The sequence below is a fragment of the Polypterus senegalus genome, chromosome 15 (assembly GCF_016835505.1).
Source record: "Polypterus senegalus isolate Bchr_013 chromosome 15, ASM1683550v1, whole genome shotgun sequence".
In the NCBI taxonomy this organism is placed as follows: domain Eukaryota; kingdom Metazoa; phylum Chordata; class Cladistia; order Polypteriformes; family Polypteridae; genus Polypterus; species Polypterus senegalus.
The window spans coordinates 93,930,542-93,954,151 of record NC_053168.1 but is presented as its reverse complement, the minus strand read 5'-3'; the positions used below and the strand labels follow the sequence as shown (position 1 = coordinate 93,954,151).

At 39.0% G+C, this 23,610-nt stretch overlaps 1 protein-coding gene across 3 annotated transcripts in view; it reads left to right on the top strand.

Annotated features, from left to right (window-relative positions):
- Positions 1–23,610, top strand: part of LOC120515778 (V-type proton ATPase subunit C 1-A) — a 349,765-nt gene that overhangs the window by 190,832 nt on the left and 135,323 nt on the right. For all 3 annotated transcript variants that reach the window (XM_039737077.1, XM_039737076.1, XM_039737078.1), the window contains exon 7: positions 604–702. In XM_039737077.1, coding sequence (XP_039593011.1) covers positions 604–702 — 99 coding nt within the window. The remainder of the gene's footprint in view (positions 1–603; positions 703–23,610) is intronic.

Below are 23,610 nucleotides of genomic sequence, written 5' to 3'. Positions count from 1 at the left end.
GATAAGGTTGTTATAAATCTGCCCACAAAGCCTGCTGCAAGCAGAAAAATAAGCATGAAATACTATATTTACCATGAGAAAATAAAACTAAGGAACTGTGATGAATGTGTAGTATTTCTTTCTTATTTATGGTATGAGAAGCATGCCTCTGTAGTGCAGAAAACTATGAAATGTTTTCTTACAAAAGATCCTTTGCTACTTCAACTTTGACATATTTAGTAAGTTTAAGGCTTTTCTTCAAATTGTGACAATTTTACCTTTACCCATTATCTCCACTATAAAATGCTAGAGCAGGTTATTTTTAAACTTTTGCTTCATGCTTCATTTTTTAACACAATTTAATGTGTCAAACTAATATTGCATAATTATGAAGAAATAACTTCAACTTTATGCAAGATTCTGCAAGTCACACATAATGATATTACAAGGTTGAAAGAGGTAGCGTTTTATTGTCTGCATTAGCTGCTTTATTACATTTGTAACAAATTGTTGATTTCTCATGTTTCATCTCTCCCCTCACAGTCCCTTGCAATCTTTATGCTGTGTATTTTATTGCAGTGATTGTTTGCTAAGTTGTTTTACTTATATCTATTTATCTAATAGGGGGAGTTTGTTAACAAGAAGCTTGGCAGATATTGTGAAGAGAGAAGACTTTGTGCTAGACTCTGAATATCTCATTACCTTGTTGGTGGTTGTTCCAAAGTGAGTAAATCACAGTTCAAATATTTGTGTTGTCTAGATGTTTTGTTTTGCAGTGCCCCCATAAATGAAGATGCTATACCATCTGAATGGTATTTGGTCTCCAGAAGAAAAAAGGTAGGTGGTCTCCAGAAATATCCTTGCGATGAATGAAAATAAAACCCTTATTTCTGTTTGGGTGCTTGAAGGGCTAGATCCTCTTTAACTGTTCCAAAAACATTCTTAATGTTGTTTTATTAGATATTTCATGATTTTGATTCAATAACTGGTTTTACATGTTCTATTAAAAATTATACAGGACATAAGTTCTCTTTCAATCTCTGATTGGTGCTGAGGGTACACTTGGCTCAGTACCACACCCCCTAGATAAATCTGTACTGAAACTCTTAATCACATGCACGGATAACCATCCAAACTGATATACACAAATCTTTAATAAAAAACTCACCTCCTTGCTCTCTCTCACACAGAGATACATACACACTGACTGACACAAGGTTTGGAACATTGTATCTTTTTGCAGTCAAATTCTTGTGAGGATGTTGTGTTCCACAGAATATTCTTTCCCCCCTAGTACTGACGCCGTCACTTACAAAAATGTTAAATTATTGTAATCTTTCTCACCATCTGAGAGAGGTGCAATGTTGCAAATGCAGTTACAGTGATTCCAGACCACACTAAATATGCTATCAGCCATGTCCAAACTCATTCCAAATTATACAGTTTTATAACACAGAGAAGAGAATAAGCTTTTTGACTGCAGTGAAACTGAAAATAAGGTGTTCATCTTGGATAGGGTCATTGCCACATAGAGCCACCATTAAAATAATGCCAGATGGCCTTTAGGCATTTTTCCATCATTATTGATATTAGTAATAGCAAATGGTTTTGAAATTTTTTACTGATGTCCTCAATAATAAATACAGTAGAATCCGGAACTAAAAGAGAAGCTTCTTGAAACTTGTAGGTTATGCCCTGGTGAAATCTCAAATACACAAGATAAGGCAAGATAAAGCACCTACCAACGTACAGCAGCAGCAAAAAAAAAATTGCAGGTGCCAGTCTTGAAAAAATTTGACTCCCAAGATTTCCATAACAATATTTATGACTGCCTCACACAATTTGCTCATCTTGCTTCATTTTTGCCTCTCCATCTTTAGCCTTAGTGCTACATTCTTAGGCAAACAGCACAATTAGGTGTGTGACGTGCTGAGGCTTGAGACATGCTGATGTGTACTTTATAAACGCTAGAAGCAGCTGAGAGTTTTTGGTGATTTCTGTGGTGTGACAGTTAAATAAAAAATATATTTTACTCTTAAAAACTTGGAATTTGGTTGCCGCTAAGGAACCGTGTGGGGGAAGTTTGAAAGCTTTTTTTCCCTTTAGAAGGTTTTTTGTTTTTTTAAGGGGAATTAAGATACAGACAATGAAATAGCGAATGCCCTAAACTGAGGGAGAAGTACTGCTCAGATTAAATAGGCTGAAATCAAACAAATCACCAGGACCAGATAATATTTACTGTCGAGTTCTTAAGAAGGTTTGTGAATACATATATAAACCCTTGACACACATTTTTAGGAAGTCACTGCACACTGGAGAGATTCCAAAAGACTGGAAAATGGAAAATATCCCATTATATTAAAAGGGTGACAGGGCAGATCCAAGCAACTATAAGTAAGCTTAGTATACATCATAGGAAAAATAATGGAAGGAATTATTAAGGATAAGATTAAGCAATACCTGGCAAGGAGTTATTCTGAACACTCAGCTTGGGTTTAGAAGAGGGAGGTCGTGTTTTACTAATCTGCTGGAATTCTGTTGGGAGGCAACAAAAGGATATGATCAAAGTGGAGCATATGATATTATTTATCTTGACTTTCAGAAAACATTTGATAAGGTGTCACATTAGAGGTTCAGCATCACACTAAAAGAAGTGGGAGTTCAGGGTGATGTTTTTAGATGGGTGCTGAATTGGCTGAACACAGGAAGCGGATGGTGATGCTGCGAGGAACTTCATCAGAATTGGCCTATGTTAAGAACGGTGTTCCACAGGGATCAATGCTAGGACCGCTGCTATTTTTAATATATATAAATGATTTAGATAGGAATATAAGTAACCAGCTGGTTAAGTTTACAGATAATACTAAGAAAAGTGGATTAGCAGATCATTTGGAATTTATGTCATTACAGAAGGATTTCTGTAATCTGTGTAAACACATTGTTAAAACAGAAACGTTTTTGGAATGGAATAGCCGGCTGCTTGCAGCCTGATTTTTATCTGCACATTTAGATGACAAAAGACGCTGGTGGAGAGCTGTGAACGATTTTAAGAAGCGATTTAAGGTGGGACGGATTTACAAGTTTTTTCGTAGGCTCTGGTAATTCTAGTGTTAAACATGTCAAGTAAATTGGCAATGCTAATTTCTGTTAGCCTGTTAATGGCAATTCCCATTAGGTGTTAGCATAGTGCTAATTGTTTAATGACGGTAATCAGAATCAGAATACTTTATTGATCCCGGAGGAAATTGCTTAATCAATGTAAAATTATTTTGTAGTGGTCCCAGTTAAACAAATAAATTCAGTGAACCTAACCTAAAACAGCACGAACACGATAACAGCCTTAAAAACAATTAGACTAAGAGCTACTGCTTTCATTTAAAACAAATAGGGCTTAGGCTACTTGAAGCCTACATCTAAATGCCTGTTCTTGTGTGTTTGTGTAGGTTTGTGTGATATCCTTGCAGCCGAGCAATCGCTACACAATAAATATTACTTGGCTTATGCCGTTTATTTGCACAACTGAACACGCTTAACAGCTCCTGGCTCAACTTATTCTAGCTTGCTTCCATTATTCCACAGAACGTTGGCTCCCTCTAGAGGAATTATATGGGTATGCTTTCACATTAAGTTTACCACAGTTAGCCTACAGAAAATCTGTACTGGATCAATATTTCTATTTAGGCTACATTTTTGTACATTACTGTATTTAATGTTTTTGACACTAATAGGCAGTGTTGCAGGAAAAATAGTAGCCTATAATGGTTAATTTAGAGAATGTATTTCTAATTACAGAAGTGAGGGAAAGCAGAATCATGTCAAGGAGGTGTACGTTTAAGGAGGAATGGAAGATAAATCCTGAGTTCAGGGACTGGATAGGACATGTGACAGAAAATGTACTTTGGGCTTACTGCAAGATATGCAAGAAAGCTTTTGATGTAGGCAACATGGGCATTTCTGCTGTTAAAAGCCATGCCAAAGGACAGGGACACAAGAGGGTCATGTCAAGGCACAGGACCACGCATGACTGATTTCATCAATCAATCTCCCACCCCCCAAAATTCTGAAGCTAGCAGACAGGCAGCAGAATCAGAGAGTCAAGGAAGCAGCGATGTCCAGCCATCAACTTCTGTAACTCTACCTCAAGCTACACCCACAATTGGAGCTCATTTTTCAAGTGAAGCTGTTTTAGAAGCAGTGATCCACTGGGTGATTAAAGTGGCCTTTTCCAAATATTCTTTCAATTCCTGTCCAGATATGGGTTCATTGTTTCACCTGATGTTTCCAGATAGTGATATTGCCCAAAAATTCTCATGTGGTGCAACAAAAGCAGCGTATCTGATGTATTTTGGCCTTGCACCATATTTCAGAGACAAGCTAGTGAAAGACATTAGACAGTCCAACTGCTATACCATTTCATTTGATGAATGCCTCAACAAAATAACACAGACTGAGCAGATGGATGTGCTTGTGCGGTACTTGAGTGATAATGAAGAAAAGGTAGTTGTGCATTATCTGGACTCCCAGTTTCTAGGGCACACACAATCAGAGAAGCTTGTTGAGAGCATTAAAGTTTCCCTCTCTCCACTTGATCTAAACAAGCTCCTGCAAATCTCGATGGATGGACCAAGTGTCAACAAAAAAATTTTAAGATTATTTGAAGAAGACAGGTCTAAGGAGGTCCCAGATATTAGAAGCTTGATAAACCTAGGAACCTGTGGTCTTCATACAGTTCATGGAAGCTTCCGACAAGGCGAGAAGGAAAGTGGATGGAAGATAGGTGACAAACTAAGAGCCCTTTGGCAGCTTTTTCATGACACACCAGCCCGTCTGGTTGACTTTATTGAAATTACCAAAACATCAACATTCCCTCTAAAATTCTGTGCTCACAGGTGGGTGGAGGACTTGTCAGTGGCAGAGAGACACTTAAGATGTGGCCACATGTTGAAATATTTGTCGACAATTACAAGAAACTGCCAAAGAGTAAAATGCCAACGTCAACATCATACACTGTGGTCAGAGAGGCTGTTGGTGACCCCCTTTTTGAGGCAAAATTACAGTTTTTTGCCTATGTGGCAAGGCAGCTGAAACCCTTTCTTGAGACTTTCCAGACTGATGCCCCCATGATGCCATTTTTGGCAAAAGACCTTCAGGCCCTTCTGAAGAGTTTGATTTCATGCTTTATGAAGAGGGAGGTACTGGATAACATCAAAACACCTGGCCAAATGCTTAAAATTGATGTACTGGACAAAACACTCCATCCACAAGAGGTGGATCTTGGCTTTGCCACCAAACAAGCTCTTGAGAAAGCCTCAGAGAAACTGCTTGAAAAACCGCTGCCGGGTCAACAATTCCAGAGAGAATGTGTAGCCTTCCTGTCCGCAACAGAAAAGAAACTGCTGGACAAATGCCCTTTGAATTATGCAGCAGTAAGGCACATGGCATGCCTAGATCCAGTAACTATGATCAGTGATGAAAGGCGTGCCATCTCCATGTTTGAGAAGCTCTTACAGCTGCTTCTTAACGCCAAATGGCATACAGCAGAGGACTGTGACCAAATCCTGAGTGAGTTCAAGATGTTCCTCACTGAAATGGTGCAGCACCATAAGGAGGAATTTCAAGGGTATAGAAGTAGCTCCTGTCGGCTGTAATGTTGTGGCTTGTGCTAAAATCGTTTAAATTAATTTTTCCCTCCATCAGGCAACACTCAGTAACCTAGAATAAAAACAGCATTGCCACTGAAAGAGGTGGATCTTGGCTTTGCCACCAAACAAGCTCTTGAGAAAGCCTCAGAGAAACTGCTTGAAAAACCGCTGCCGGGTCAACAATTCCAGAGAGAATGTGTAGCCTTCCTGTCCTGCAAGAACAGAAAAGAAACTGCTGGACAAATGCCCTTTGAATTATGCAGCAGTAAGGCTCATGGCATGCCTAGATCCAGTAACTATGATCAGCGATGAAAGGCGTGCCATCTCCATGTTTGAGAAGCTCTTACAGCTGCTTCTTAACGCCAAATGGCATACAGCAGAGGACTGTGACCAAATCCTGAGTGAGTACAAGATGTTCCTCACTGAAATGGTGCAGCACCATAAGGAGGAATTTCAAGGGTATAGAAGTAGCTCCTGTCGGCTGGACGCATTCATGGGAAGATTTGCTGGTGACAAAGCAGAGTATGCAATTCTGTGGAAATCAATGAAAGACCTGTTCACATTGTCACATGGGCAAGCAGCGGTCGAAAGAGGGTACTCTGTGAATAAGGACATGCTGGTTACAAATCTGAAAGGAAGGACTGATGTCTCTTCGCCTAACCCAAGATTCTTTGACTGGTGGCTCATTTGATGGAAAATTGCCAAAGCCCCTCTTGCAGCATTGCAGAAATGCCAGGATGCGATGTGTCCAATACCTTGATGATGGAAAAAAAGAAGAAAAAGGAAACTGAAAATGACAAGCAAAGAGGAGAGCTTCGCTCTGAAATCACAAAAGTTGCAGCAAAGAGACAGAAAATAATCACTAGCATTGAGGCAATGCAAGAAGAAGCAGATGCAATAGCAGAGAAGGCTGAGAAAAAACAGGACTTTACACTGCTCACAAAATCTAATGCCTATAGTAAAAGTGTTGCTGAAAAAAAGAAAGAGGTCATCGGTCTGGATGCAGTTTTATCAGACCTCAAGGAGCAACACCAGCATTGTTTCTAAACCTAGGCCTACACCAGATGCCTTTTTCATAGGTTACACCTACAGTGACTTATAGATTGTTTTTTCCAATATACTGGAGTTCGGGCTCTTATCCTTTGTTCCTAGTATTCTTTCTAGTTTAACCAAGTTTTCAACTCAGGAATTGATGGCAAGGCTATCATAATTTAAAATGGATGTATTTTGCTTCTTTTCCCACGAAGATAAGTTCTTTATTATAATCTTTGTCATTGACTTATGCAAATTTTACAGCTGCTGTATTCCCAGTAAAGCTACCAGTTGAAAGTTAACTCTGACTTTGTTTAGTCGCGTGCCAATTGTTGCATATATTAGTGTTATAGGCATCATACACATGATATAGGCAATAAATTGGCTACAAACATTGTACATAAATTTATTTGATACAAACAATGACATAATATGTAATATGCAAGTAACTTTTACTGAAATTAGGTCACTATGGTAGCCTATTTCATGGTGTGATCAACAGCTCTATACTAAACATTATGGAATTGCTCAGTATATGTCAGTGTTTGGATAGTTTTCCACAATCCAAGAGGCATTTATTTCTTTAAAAGAGTTTTGCAGTTTAAAACAGTGTGTAACAAAAAGAGGTCAAACAACTCCATTATACATCAGTGCATTAATTGGTGTTGCATTTATGTAATTTAGCATATCGGTGACACTAAGTCCCTGCATAATCAAAAGAGAAATTAAAATGGCGTTAAGCCCGCGACTAAAGTGTATGACTGTATGACCAGATCCTGTCATGAATTTCCGGAAAAAGCTCCTGGAAATGTCCTGGAAAATGATTCCTTAAAAAGAGTGGGAACCCTGAGTTATTCAGAACCCCTTCCACGTTTTTTTACATTTTGTAATGTTGTGGCTTGTGCTAAAATCATTTAAATTAATTTTTCCTTCCATCAGGCAATACTCAGTAACCTAGAATAAAAACAGCATTTTAAACATTTTTGCAAATATATTTAAAATAAAAACTTAAGTATCACATTAGCACCATTATTCAGGCCTTTTGCTATAACAACCATTCTATTGGTTATCATTGAGATGTTTAAGCACTTTGTTTGGTGTCCACATGTGGTTAATTCTATTCATTGAACGTGATTAGTAAAGGCACACATAAGGTCAGCATTTAAGTTTTCCAATAGCCTGCTTGGCTACCTAAAGGGCTGCCTTTGAGTTGCCCAGCCAGAGCCTGGATTTGAACCCAATCAGACATCTTAGGAGAGAGATGAAAACAGCTGTTTACCAATAGTCTGCTTTCAGCCTGACAGAAAAATGGCAGAAATTCACTAAGTCCAGGTGTGCGAAACTTATTTAATCATACCAATGAAGACATCAAAGTGTAATTATTGCCAAAGGTGCTTCAAATAAGTACTGAGTAAAGGGTTTGAATACTTGAGTCAATGTGATAGGTTTTCATTTTTAATAAATTTGCAAAAAATTCTAAAATCGTGTTTTTGCTTTTTCATTTTGAGGTATTGAGATGGTTAAAAAATTAATGTAATGATTTTAGCATAAGGCTGCAACATAATAAAATTTTAGAAAAGTTAAAGGGTCTGAATGTTTTCTGAATCCTGTGTATGCACACCACATGCATTTATTGCTAAAATATTGTTAAATGCTTCTTAGAAAATAAAGTAGTACAAAAACAGGAAGCAAGATTGAGCATTTCAAAACTCTTGACCAATTAATGTGGGAGAGGCGACTCTTCAATTTAAAATTTCAGTCCCATTTGAAGGTGCTTGTTCATGCACTACTCTCATTTTCCATTAATGAGGAAGAGGTTGCTATAATATTTGGGCCTACAAATACATATGGCTTAGACTGCTATTTTGCAAAGACTACATAAAAAAGTACCAACAGGTATACAAACAAAAATACAACAAAAACAACATTTATTTATATAGCACATTTTCATACAAACAGTAGTTCAAAGTGCTTTACATATTAAAGAATAGAAAAATAAAAGACACAATAAAAAAAAAAATAAATCAACATTAACATCGAATAAGAGTAAGGTTCAATGGCCAGGGGACAGAAAAACAAAAACTCCAGACGGCTGGAGAAAAATAAAATCTGTAGGGATTCCAGACCATGAGACCGCCCAGTCCCTCTGGGCATTCTACCTAACATAAATGAAACAGTCCTCTTTGGATTTAGGGTTCTCACGGAAGGGCTTGATGATGATGGTCACGTAGACTTCTGCCTTAATCCATCCATCATTGTTGAAGCATCATGAAGCTTTGAGTAGGTGGAGGTGGGCAGGCCACCACCACAAAGAAACCGGAAAAAGAAACAGAAAAGAGAGTAGGGGTCAGTACGATTTTAGAGCCACCATGAATAGTTATTATGATGAATTGAACATACAGAGTATCAGGATTAAGTTAAATTAAGATTAAAATGAAGTTATAAAAGGCCATGTTAAAGTAATGTGTTTTCAGCAGTGTTTTAAAGTGCTCTACTGTATCAGCCTGGCGAATTCCTATTGGCAGGCTATTCCAGATTTTAGGTGCATAGCAGCAGAAGGCCACCTCACCACTTCTTTTAAGTTTTGTTCTTGGAATTCTAAGGAGACACTCATTTGAGGATCTGAGGTTACGATTTGGAATATAAGGTGTCAGACATTCCGATATATAAGATGGGGCGAGATTATTTAAGGCTTTATAAACCATAAGCAGAATTTTAAAGTCAATCCTGAATGACACAGGTAACCAGTGTAGTGACATCAAAACTGGAGAAATGTGTTCGATTTTCTTTTCCTAGTTAGGATTCTAGCAGCTGCATTCTGCACTAGTTGCAAACGATTTATATCTTTTTGGGTAGTCCTGAGAGGAGTGCGTTACAGTAATCTAGTCGACTGAAAACAAACGCTGAACTAATTTCTCAGCATCTTTCAGTGATATAAGAGGTCTAACTTTACTTATGTTTCTTAAGTGAAAAATGCTGTCCTAATGATCTGATTAATATGTGATTTAAAATTCAGATTACAGTCAACAATCACCCCTAAGCTTTTTACCTCCGTCTTGACTTTTAATCCTAATGTATCCAGTTTATTTCTAATAGCCTCATTGTATCCATTATTGCTGATCACTAAGATTTCAGTTTTCTTTATTTAACTTGAGAAAATTACTATTCATCCATTCTGAGATACAAGTCAGACATTGTGTTAGTGAATCAATAGAATCGGGTCATCAGGTGCTATTGATAAGTACAGCTGTGTGTCATCAGCATAGCTGTGGTAGCTCACGTTGTGCCCTGAGATAATCTGACCTAACGGAAGCATGTAGATTGAGAATAACAGCGGACCCAGGATAGAGCCTTGTGGAACACCATATTGATATCATGTGTCTTCGAGTTGTAATTCCCACAACTAACAAAAATTTTCTCCCTGTCAGGTAGGATTCAAACCAATTTAAGACACTGCCAGAGAGGCCCACCCATTGACTAAGGCGATTTCTAAGAATGTTGTGATCAATGGTGTCAAATGCAGCACTCAGATCTAAGAGGATGAGAACAGATAAATGGCCTCTGTCTGCATTTACCGCAAGTCATTTACTACTTTAACGAGTGCAGTTTCTGTGCTGTGATTTGTTCTAAAACCGACTGAAATTTATCAAGAATAGCATGTTTATTTAGGTGGTCATTTAACTGCATAATGACTGCCTTCTCCAGAACTTTACTTAAGAAAGGCAGGTTAGAGATGGGTCTAAAATTTTCAAGAGCGAGGGGTCAAGATTATGTTTCTTAAGTAGGGGTTTAACTACAGCAGTCTTAAGACAGTCTGGGAAGACCCCAGTATCTAGTGACGAATTTACTATGTCAAGAACATTATCAATTAGCACGCCTGATACTTCTTTGAAAAACCTTGTTGGTATCGGGTCAAGGACGCAGGTGGAGGGTTTTAATTGAGAGATTATTTTTTAAATCAGGTAAATCTATCCTAGTGAAAGAGTTTAATTTGTTTATAACAGGATGCTGGGGTTTAGGAGGATCCTTAGTGTTGGAGGGATATACTATGTTATTTCTAATATCATTAATTTTTGATTGAAAATACAGCGACAGCCTCACAGGTTTCACTGGAAGCACTTAGGAGGCATTCCTTTGAGCTACCTGGGTTTAGTAGGCGATCAATTGTAGAAAATAAGACTCTGGGATTACTAGCATTGTTATTTATAATCTTGAGAAATAGCAGCGCTCTCAAGACGGACAGTGTTATTGTATTCTGTTATTTTGACTTTTAATATTTCATGGTGGATAGTAAGTTTAGTCTTCCTCCATTGACGCTCAGCTCTACGGCATGTTCTCTTTAAATCAGACACTCTTTGGGTCTTCCATGGTATAACAATGCTAGAAGATTTTTTCACTGTCTTTTCAGGTGCAACTATGTCAACAGCAGCTCTCACTTTAGTATTAAATCTTTCCACCTTACTATTTACATTATCCTCGCTATTATAGCTGGCACTATAAACGGACTGATTGCTTAAAATGTTTGTAAGTTTTAAAGCTGCTGCCGAGTCAAAGAAGCGTTTTTTAACAATATGCTTCTCATGAGTGTTTTTTATCATTATTTCTATATTAAAAGTAGAAGAAAATGGTCTGATAGACCAATATCAATGATCTGTTTTATATCAACTTTCAGTCCTTTAGTAATCACTAAGTCTAACGTATGACCTGCTTTATGTGTAGGCTGATTTATGAGTTGTCTCAAATCAAAAGAATCCAGGAGGTTCATAAATTCTTTTACTTTTAGATCACACTGATTATCTATATGAAAATTAAAGTCGCCAACTATTAGGAGTGTGTCATAGTTAGTAATTAAAATTGACATTAAGTCAGAGAATTCCTCAAAAAGACGCTTATATTTAGGAGGTCTATACACGGATAGTACTAGAACTTGAGAATCTCCATGAATAACAACGGCGAGATACTCAAAGGACTTGAACTTACCAAGACTGACATCTTTACATTTTAATCGCTCGAGTAAATGTTAGCCAATCCGCCCCCTTTTCCCTGGCGGTCTGCATGAGTAAAACTGTAATCCGGAGGCAGATTCGATTAAAACTGCGCATCTGAATTAAGCCATGTTTCATTTAGTGCAATAAGATCTATTTTTATCACTAATAAGATCGTTGATAAAAAACGTTTTGTTAGTTAAAGCTCTAACATTTAATAGTGCCATATTTAATGTTTCGGAGGTGCAGAGATGAGTACTATGTGCTATTGATATTTGGAATAGGAACTAAATTATTTTATTAGCGCTCTGTGTGTATTTTTGTTTAATCTGTGATCTGTTTTATAGTTTTAATACATTGTTCCTCTAAAATAGTGATTTTAATTAGATTATTGGAGTTTATGCCGTATTTCCTAGGTTTTCTACGTGCATTGAGATTGCTTATTACAGTATTAATGTGTGCACTTTAACGGAAGACTCTATTAAACATTCATCATGTCCTGGCACAACAGTATCATTTCGGAAGGAGTTAAGAGCAGAGATAGATAGTCAAGAAAAACGAATTACCTTCGATATGTTTTCAGAGAGGACCCGGCCAAACTGTTCGGATGCAGGCCATCACGCTTGAAGAGACGCGCCTTTCCAAAAGAGATTCCAATTGTTGATGAAACCGACATCCTTCTTCTTGCAGAAACCCTGTAGCCAGTTGTTCAATCCTAGCAGACGACTGTAGTACTTGTTGGATCGCCTGACGAGAGGTAGTGGACCCGAAACGAAGATCTTTGCCGATGGGGTCCTCTCCTTCGTGTCTTTAATCAAAGCTGCAAAGTCAGCCTTCAGGATTTCTGATTGTCGGTGCCTTATATCATTTACAAAAAACCCGTGATATATATTTAGATATGCTTACATTTAAAATCCGCGATGGAGTGAACCCGCGAGATATAGCGAGGGATCACTGTACTCTGTATTTAATGCGGATCGACACTATATTACAAGTATTACAAGTCTGTCGCTGAAGCTGCTCCTTTGTCTGGAGATGATACTGTTCAGTGGATGCAGTTGATTCTCCATGGTTGACAGGAGCCTGTTCAGGGCCCGTCGCTCTGCCACAGATGTAAAACTGTCCAGCTCCATTCCTACAATAGAGCCTGCCTTCCTCACCAGTTTGTCCAGGCGTGAGGCATCCTCCTTCTTTATGCTGCCTCCCCAGCACACCACCGCGTAGAACAGGGCACTCGCCACAACCGTCTGGTAAAACATCTGCAGCATCTTATTGCAGATGTTGAAGAACGCCAGTCTTCTAAGGAAGCATAGTAACAACAACAACAACATCATTTATTTATATAGCACATTTTCATACAAACAGTAGCTCAAAGTGCTTTACATATTAAAGAATAGAAAAATGAAAGACACAATTATAAAACAAAATAAATCAACATTAATTAACATCAATAAGAGTAAGGTTCAATGGCCAAGGGGACAGAAAAACAAAAACTCCAGACGGCTGGAGAAAAAATAAAATCTGTAGGGATTCCAGACCATGAGACCGCCCAGTCCCCTCTGGGCATTCTACCTAACATAAATGAAACAGTCCTCTTTGGATTTAGGATTCTCACGGAAGGGCTTGATGATGATGATGGTCACGTAGACTTCTGCCTTTTAATCTGTCCATCATTGTTGGAGCATCATGAAGCTTTGAGTAGGTGCCACCACCACAAAGAAACCAGAAAAAGAAACAGAAAAGAGAGTATGGGTCAGTACCGATTTTAGAGCCACCATGAATAGTTATTTTGAGGAAATTGAACATATAGAGTATCAGGATTAAGTTAAATTAAGATTAAAATGAAGTTATAAAAAGGCCATGTTAAAGTAATGTGTTTTCAGCAGTGTTTTAAAGTGTTCTACTGTATCAGCCTGGCGAATTCCTATTGGCAGGCTATTCCAGATTTTAGGTGCATAGCAGCAGAAGGCCGCCTCACCACTTCTTTTAAGTTTTGTTCTTGGAATTCTAAGGAGACACTCGTTTGAGGATCTGAGGTTACGATTTGGAATATAAGGTGTCAGACATTCTGATATATACATGGGCTAGATTATTTAAGGCTTTATAAACCATAAGCAGAATTTTAAAGTCAATTCTGAATGACACAGGTAACCAGTGTAGTGACATTAAAACTGGAGAAATGTGTTCGGATTTTCTTTTCTTAGTTAAAGCTCTAACATTCAATAGTGCCATATTTAATGTTTCGGAGGTGCAGAGATGAATACTATGTGCGTTATTGATATTTGGAATAGGATATTTGGCCCTAGTGTGTGCTTGGTGTGTGGGTGTGTTTGTGTGTGCCCTGCGGTGGGTTGGCACCCTGCCCAGGATTGGTTCCTGCCTTGTGCCCTGTGTTGGCTGGGATTGGCTCCAGCAGACCCCCGTGACCCTGTATTCGGATTCAGCGGGTTAGAAAATGGATGGATGGATGGATGGAATAGGAACTAAATTATTATTATTAGCGCCGCTCTGTGTGTATTTTTTTTTTTAATCTATGATCTGTTTTTATAGTTTTAATACATTGTTCCTCTAAAAGAGTGATTTTAATTAGATTATTGGAGTTTATGCCGTATTTCCTAGGTTTTCTAAATGCTTTGAGATTGCTTATTACAGTATTAATGTTGTGCACTTTAACGGAAGACTCTATTAAACACTCATCATGTCCTGGCACAACAGTATTATTTCGGAAGGGGTTAAGAGCAGAGATAGATAGTCAAGAAAAACGAATTACCTTCGATATGTTTTCAGAGAGGACCCGGGCGCCGAAACTGTTCGGATGCAGGCCAATCACGCTTGAAGAGACGTGGCCTTTCCAAAAAGAGATTCCAATTGTTGATGAAACCGACATCCTTCTTGCAGAACCCCTGTAGCCAGTCGTTCAATCCTAGCAGACGCACTGTAGTACTCGCTGGATCGTCTGACGAGAGGTAGTGGACCCGAAACGAAGATCTTTGCCGATGGGGTCCTCTCCTTCGTGTCTTTAATCAAAGCTGCAAAGTCAGCCTTCAGGATTTCTGATTGTCGGTGCCTTATTTCGTTTACGCCGGCATGCAGAACGATTGCTCCAACTGCCCTCTCCTTGTGTTTCTCATAGATCGCTGGCGCGCAACTCATATCTCGGACACGAGCACCGGGAAAACAAGAAACAAACGATTTTGCATTAGGGCATGCGACATTAAGGTTTCTAAAGATAGAATCACCTACCACTAATACATCACCAGGGGCTGAAGGCAAAATGGGGACGCGGAGAGGGTCAAACCGGTTCTGAGATAGAATGCTCGCCTGTGCCGATGGAGGTGCTCTGGCCTTGAACCCCCGCCTGCATAGCTGAAATCCACCGAGGTCAGCAGCGGCGTCGCTCCTACGAGACGCGGGGGTGAGGTTGGCACAACGCGGGGTTGATGTTTCGCCGGTTCCAGATGGCAAGGACGGTTTATTCAAGAGCCGGGCCTTCAGATTTCTCAGGTATCTCCGTCGGGACAGGAGTTTTTGAATCTGTTCATCAAGTGCCTGGAGTTCCTCAACTACGATTTCAACGCGAGTTACCCCACTGTCGGCAATTTTCTGCTTCATGTCCTAGGAGAAATGAGAGAGAGAGAGAGAGGTTAGAGAGGATGGTGTCAAAATTGGCAGTCCAGTCCAATTTATCATCCAGCTGCACTCTCAGGTATTTATAGGTCTGCACACAGTCACCTCTGATGATTGTGTGGTCCAGGAGGGGCCTGGGTCCCCTAAAATCCACCACCCCTTGGTTTTGCTGGTGTTCAGGTGTAAGTGGTTTCAGTCGCACCATTTAACAAAGTCCTTGATCAGGTTCCTATACTCCTCCTCCTGCCCACTCCTGATGCAGCCCACGATTGCAGTGTCGTCAGCAAACTTTTGCACATGACAGGACTCCGAGTTGTATTGGAAGTCCAATGTATATAGGCTGAACAGGACCGGAGAAACTACAGTCCCCTGCAGTGCTCCTGTTTTGCTGACCACAATGTCAGACCTGCAATTCCCAAGATGCACATACTGAGGTCTGTCTGTAAGATAGTCCACGATCCATGCCACCAGGTATGAATCTACTCCCATCTCTGTCAGCTTGTCCCTAAGGAGCAGAGGTTGGATGGTGTTGAAGGCACTAGAGAAGTCCAGAAATATAATTCTTACTGCACCACAGCCTCTGTCCAAGTGGGAGAGGGATCAGTGTAGCATATAGATGATGGCATCCTCCGCTTCCACCTTCTCCCGATATGTGAACTGCAGAGGGTCAAGGGCGTGGCAGACCTGTGGCCTCAGGTGGTGAAGCAGCAGCCGCTCCATAGTCTTCATCACATGTGACGTCAGAGCGACAGGCTGGAAGTCATTCAGCTCACTAGGACATGCAGAATGTTTTCCAAAGCCTCGGGACTCTCCCCTGTTCCAGGCTTAGGTTGAAGATGCACTGTAGAGGACTCCCCAGCTCCAGCACACTGGCCTTCAGCAGTCGTGGTGATACTCCATCTGGACCCACTGCTTTGCTGGCACAGTCTCCTCAGCTCTCTGCTAACCTGGGCTGCTGTAATTGTGGGTGGAGATGTCTCTCCTATGCTGGTATCGGCAGAGTGATGGGTGGAGGGTGCAGTACTCCGAGGTGAGAGTAGGTTGGGGTGGTCAAACCTGTTAAAGAAGTTGTTCATTTGGTTTGCTCTCTACATGTCTCTCTCTCTCTCAATGGTGGCACCCCGCTTCGAGCTTCAGCCAGTGATGATCTTCATCCCATCCCACATTTCCTTCATTCTGTTATTCTGCAACTTCTGCTCCAGCTTTCTCCTGTACTGCTCCTTAGCTGCCCTGAGCTGGACTAAGAGTTCCTTCTGCACGTGCTTGACCTCATGCTGATCACCGCCTTTAAAAGCCCTTTTCTTCTGGTTCAAAAGGCCCTTGATGTCACTTGTAATCCATGGCTTGTTGTTAGCATAGCAGCTTACTGTTCTTACTGTAACTACAATGTTCATACAGAAGTTGATGTTGTCAGTAGTGCAGTCAACAACCTCCTCAATGTTCTCACTATTTGACCCCTGCAGGATATCTCAGTCCGTAGTTCCAAAGCAGTCTCTCAGAGCCTGCTCTGCCTCAAGGGACCACTGAATGAGCATGTTGTTGTAGGTAGCTCCCTCCCTCTTGGTTTGTAGTGAGGCTTAAGCAGGACCAGGTTATGATCTGCTTTCCCAAACACAGGCAGCGGGGTGGCGCTCTTTGCGTCTTTAACATTTGCATACAATAGGTCAATAGTCCTATTTCCCCGGGTGTTACAATCCACATACTGGGAGAAGGCATGTAATGTTTTGTCCAGCGTTACATGGTTAAAGTCTCCAGCGATTAGCCCAAGCACCTCGGGGTGCTGTGTTTGTAACTTAGCAACAGCGGAATGGATGATGTTACCCGTTATCTCCACTTCCACCAGAGGAGGGATGTAAACAATAACAATTACGTGTCTAAACTCTCTGGGCAAGTAACAGGGACGCAGACTTTCGGCCAACAGTTCGATGTCTATGCAGCAAGTGGTGATTTTAATGATTACACGTCCAAAGCTACACCACCTTGTATTAACATAGAGAGCGAGTCCTCCTCCTTTCCGCTTCCCGCAGATATTTGCATCTGTGTCCGCTCTAACTTTGCTAAACCCGGGTAGCTCCAAATTAGCATCTGGAATGTTAGTTGTTAGCCATGTTTCACAAAAACATGACAAACTGCATTCTCTGTAGGTCCTGACATTTTTCACCAGCGCAGCCAGTTCGTCGGTCTTATTTGGTAGTGAGTTCACATTTCCCAGGATCACAGAAGGCACCGAAGGCTTATAACGCCACTTTCTTGCAAGCTGCTTCGCTTTTACCTTAGCTCTGACTCTGCTGCCACGATACCGCCTTCTTACCTCGTCAGGTAAATAGGGAACCACACCGGCGCGGGCATTTGTTCTCAGCGCTTGAAGTTAACTACTTGTTAACTAATAACTAATATAATATATATATATAATGTGTGTGTGTTTATGTATGTATGTGTGTGTGCACAAAACACCACAATCTCAATGACACCAGTGAGTAATTATTATGTGAGACACAAATATACAAATAATTACAAAGAACCCTCGCTTGCTCCTAAACACTAACTGAACTAACACAGATGAAAGGATAAACGGTGGTTGAAATGAAAATTATAGATGAGTCCAAAAGCTAATAAAGTCCGGCAAACGGGTGTAAAATCTTGCTTCCTCCCGACAATACAATTAAAAAACTGACCTCACCGTAAGTGTACTCGGTAGTGGTTGGCAAAACTCCTGGCTGTTGTGTTAATAATTCGGATCCTGAAGAAGCAAGTAATGGTACGATGTTCATAATTAAGTGTAAATATGCGTAAAATGATTATTTATTTCTCTCTCTCTGCCTCTCTCTTGCCTTTCGCTCCTCTTGTTTAAATGCAAAATGTCCCAGATGTAACTGGTGGATCCAACAAGTGATTTCCGTCTTGGATTGCAGTCTCCCTCCATCTTCCTTCCCCTCTTAATAAAAGACAAAGAGTAGATGACAAAGTAGAATGTTGTAAAGAATTCAAAAATGTTGGCGCACTACACATTCAGAGCAGGTTAGAGGTAATGAAAGTCTGAAAAATCGAAAGTCTCAAAAAAAGGATAGGAATGATCACATTAGCATAAAGAAATGGAAATTATTAATCGGTGAAATAACGGAACAGCGAAAAGAGATTGAATATATTGTTTGGATTTAAACTTGAAGTTGGAGACTTGTAGATCATCTAATTCATGTTTCCAGCAAGAATTAAATAAGTCCAAAAATGCTGGCGCTATGAAGTCCCGTGAGACGGAGACTTTTAACTTGAGATTCTTTCAAGTCACACCCTATTTACAACTATTTTCAAACAAGACCAGTCTTCTAACCTCAGACAGGTGAATGCTTTTATCAGACACACTTCCTGTGCTCTCAGCTCTTACAAATTTTATCAGGACAATAATTTTCTATGTTCTGGGTGACACGTTAACAACTAAATGAAGAAGAAAGAGCATGGACAAACATTTGAAAAAAGTTGTTTTATTTATTAGAGAGAAAGAAACTATATTCACTCACAGGCAGTTATACATTGCGTTGTCACGATCTAAGTCCAAACATGGAATCAAAATTCAATGCAATCTTGAAGAAAAGTTCATTCCAAATATTGTTTTTACTAAAGTTGTAAAGTAAAAGTGAAAATAATGCATATGTAACAATTCCCATGAAAATAACAATCTCTTTAAATTGTATATCCGGTTAACCAAATCCAGTGGTGGATGAGCGAAGTGAAGCAGGGGGCAGAGCCCCCTAGTATTTAAGGAGTGGAAAGTCTTTTTATTCACTAATGTTAAACTAATTCTATTCATTTTCATGTTTTGGTTTAATTTGTGCAAAAGTAGGGGTCATTCTTGGGTCTAGAAATGCTTAAAAATCTTTTGCATTTAAATTAATGGTGGTTATGTGGTTATGCTATGAAAAGTCACTTTTGTGAATAAGTTTTCAGGAATAGAGTAGATTTTTTAAATGTCAAAAGCCTGTACTACCATCATTAGTTTGTGTGAAATTTACCCTTAACAATGTTGTGTGTCCCAGTTCTTGTTGAACTCATTTTAAACTAACATTTATAAGTATCACAATCCACTAATTCCTTTCAAAATTTTTAACACTGCAATCTTGTCACTTTTAATCTCCTTTTGCTTAAACTGGAAAGGCTTGGCTATTTTAAACTTTCCTCATAAATCATCACCTGCAGTCCTGGAATCAGCATAGTCACTCTTCCCTGGACTTTTTTGCCCACTCAATTTCATTTTTCAATTGTGTATTCAAATCTTAACATTTTTGACTTCTGTGTGTAATTCTTTTACATTTACTTACATTAAATTTCATCTGCCACAAATCTGAATGCTGTTGAAGTCCCTCAGTAATGAATCAACTGATTCTAAATTATCTGGCAATCCACCTAGCTTGGTATATCATCTGCAAACTTAATCAGCTTGTTATTTACACTACCGATCAAAAGTATTAAAACACCTCAATTTTTGCATTATGTGTGGAAATTCACAGTTTAATATGATGTTAATCCAGGCAAAGAACAGATAATGATTCCTTGAATTATTTTTTTGCAATTGTTTAAGTGTTCACAAATTTCTTCAGATTTTTCATTCATCAAAGTAGCCTCCTGTTGCTGACATAACAGCCAAACTGCAGTAACCGTTTTGATTCAGAATGTCACTCACTCTGTGCAAGTCAACAACAGCAGTATTTATTTGTATAGCACATGTTCATACAAGTGATGTAGGTCAAAGTGCTTTACAAGATGACAAAAGAAAAAAATATTAAAATTAAGCAATACTAATTAACAAACAATAAAGTAAGTTCTGGTGGCCAGGGAAGACAGAAAACACAAACAAAAAAAAAAAAAACTAAGAGGGATGGAGACAAAAATATAATCGGCAAGGGTTCCAAGGCCATGAGACCACCTAGCTCCCACTAGGCATTCTTCCTTCATCTACTATCAGTCCTTATCGTTTTCAGTTTTCACATGGAAGAATTGGAAAATGATGGTTATGTGGACCTCTGGCCATCAATCCATCAATGTAGGGACAGCACAATGTTTTGATCAGGTGGTGGCATAGATCAACCCTACAGAAAACCAGAAAAAGAGAAATTATGGGTTATTACGGATTTTGGAGCCATGAAAAAAGAAAGATAAGTGCATAAACAGATTATCAAGGTTACACTAAAATGAAGCTATGAGAAAGCCATGTTAAAGTAATGGGTTTTTAGCAGTTTTTTAAACTGCTCCACTATATTAGCCTTGCAAATTTCTATCGGTAAACTATTCCACACTTTTGGTTCATAACAGCAGAATGCTGCCTCACCACGTTTAAGTTTAAGTGGAATTATAAGCAGGCACTCATTTGAAGATCCAAGGTTACAATTTGGAGTGTAAGGTGAAAGGCATTCTGAGTTATAGGATGGAGCAAGATTTAACATTTTGTAAATCATAAGCAGTATTTTAAAGTCAATTCTAAATGACATAGGTAACCAATGTAGTGACATCAAAACTGGAGCGATATCCTTGGATTTTCTTTTCCTAGTTAAGATTTTGGCAACTGCATTCTGCTCTCATTGCAATTGATTGATGTCTTTTTTGGTTAGTACTGAGAGGAGTGTTTGGCAGTAATCTATTCGACTGAAAACTAAAGCGTGAATTAATTTTTCAGCATCTTGCAAAGTTATAAGGGGTCTAATATTTGCTATATTTCTTAAGTGAAAAAATGCTGTCCTAGTAATCTGATTAATATGTGATTTAAATTTAAGGTCAGAGTCAATAATTACCCCTAAATTCTTTACTTCTGTCTTAACTTTCAAGCCTAATGGATCAAGTTTATTTCTAATACGCTCATTGTATCCATTTTTGCCAGTCACTAAATTTCCAATTTATCCTTATTAAGTTTGAGAAAATTACTACTCATCCATTCGGAAACACAAATAAGACATTGGGGTCAGTAAGACATGAGAGTTGGGATCATCAGGTGCTATTGATAAATGCAGTTGTGTGTCATCAGCATAGCTATGGTAGCTCGCGTTATGCCTGACCTAATGGAAGCATATAGATAGAAAAGAGCAGTGGACCCAGGATAAATCCTTGTGGAATTCCATATACAAACCGTATTCCAAAAAAGTTGGGACATGAAACAAATTGTGAATAAAAACTGAATGCAATGATGTTGAGATGTCAAATGTCAATATTTTATTTGTAATAGAACGTAGATGACAGATCAAACGTTTAATCCGAGTAAATGTATGATTTTAAAGGAAAAATATGTTGATTCAAAATTTCACGGTGTCAACAAATCCCAAAAAAGTTGGGACAAGTAGCAATAAGAGGCTGGAAAAAGTAAATTTGAGCATAACGAAGAGCTGGAAGACCAATTAACACTAGTTAGGTCAATTGGCAACATGATTGGGTATAAAAAGAGCTTCTCAGAGTGGCAGTGTCTCTCAGAAGCCAAGATGGGTAGAGGATCACCAATTCCCACAATGTTGCGCAGAAAGATGGAGCAATATCAGAAAGGTGTTACCCAGCGAAAAATTGCAAAGACTTTGCATCTATCATCATCAACTGTGCATAACATCATCCGAAGATTCAGAGAATCTGGAACAATCTCTGTGCGTAAAGGTCAAGGCCGTAAAACCATACTGGATGCCGTGATCTCCGGGCCCTTAAACGACACTGCACCACAAACAGGAATGCTACTGTAAAGGAAATCACAGAATGGGCTCAGGAGTGCTTCCAGAAACCATTGTCAGTGAACACAATCCACTGTGCCATCCGCCGTTGCCAGCTGAAACTCTACAGTGCAAAGAAGTAGCCATTTCTAAGCAAGATCCACAAGCTCACCGTGAAATTCTGAATCAACATATTTTTCCCTTAAAATGATAAATTTTCTCAGTTTAAACTTTTGTTCCGTGATTTATGTTCTATTCTGAATAAAATATTAGAAGTTGGCACCTCCACATCATTGCATTCAGTTTTTATTTACGCTTTGTATAGTGTCCCAACTTTTTTGGAATCCGGTTTGTATAATATAATGTGTCTTTGATGTGTAATTGCCACAACTAACTAAAGAATTTTCTACCTGTCAAATGAGACTCAAACCAATTTAAAACACTGCCAAAGAGGCCCACCCACTGACAATATAAGAATATTGTGATCAATTATATCAAATGCAGCATTCAGATCTAAGAGGATGAGAACAGATAAACAGCTTCTTTCTGTATTTACCTGCAAGTCATTTACTACTTTGAGTGCAGTTTCTGTACTGTGATTTGTTTTAAAACCTGACTGAAACTTGTCAAGAACAGCATGTTTATTAAAGTGATCATTTAGATGCATAATGTCTGCCTTTACTAGGATTTTACTTAAGAAAGGCAGATTAGAAACAGGTCTAAATTTTTCAAAAGCAGAGGTGTCAAGATTTTTTTTTTTTGAGCAGGTGTTTAACAGCAGCGGTCTTAAGACAGTCTGGGAAGACCCCCATATCTATATATTGAATTTACTATGTCAAGAAAACTGTCAGTTAGCACATCAGATACTTCTTTGAAAAAACTTGTTGTTATTGGGTCAAGGACACAGGTGGAGCATCTCAGTTGAGAAATTATTTTATGTAAATCGGGTAAATTGTTCCTGGTGAAAGAATTTAATTCGCTTAAAATGGAGTACTGAGGTTTAAGAAGATCAGTAATGGGGGGGGGTATACTACAGTATATTATTTCTAATATCATTAAGTTTTTGATTAAAAATACAGCAAAAGCCTCAAGTTTCACTGGACGTTTTTCAGAGGCATCATTGAGTGACCTAGGTTTAGCAAACGATCAATAGTAGAGAATAAAACTCTCGGATTATTAGCATTGTTGTTTATAATTTTAGAGAAATAGCACTGCCTTTCAAGAGACAATGTTGTTGTATTCTGTTATTTTAGCCTTCAGTATCTCATAGTGGATAATCAGTTTAGTGTTTCTCCATTTACGCTCAGCTCTCCAGCATGCTTTCTTTAAATCAGACACTCTTTGGGTCTTCCATGGTGTAACAGTGCTGGAAGATCTTTTAACTGTCTTTTCAGGAGTGATTATATCAACGGTAGCTCTCACTTTAGTATTAAAATTTTCCACCTTACTATTTAAATTATTATCACTATTGTAATAAGCATTATAAAATAGAAGCGGACCTAGCACTAACCCATGTGGAACACCACTCTTAAAGTTAGCCAATTCTGATAGGGCTCTTCACATCATAACCCTCTGCTTCCTGTGTCTGAACCAATTCAGCACCCATCTAAAAACATCACCCTTGAACTCCCACTTCTTTTAGTTTGATGCCCAACCTCTCATGTGGCACCT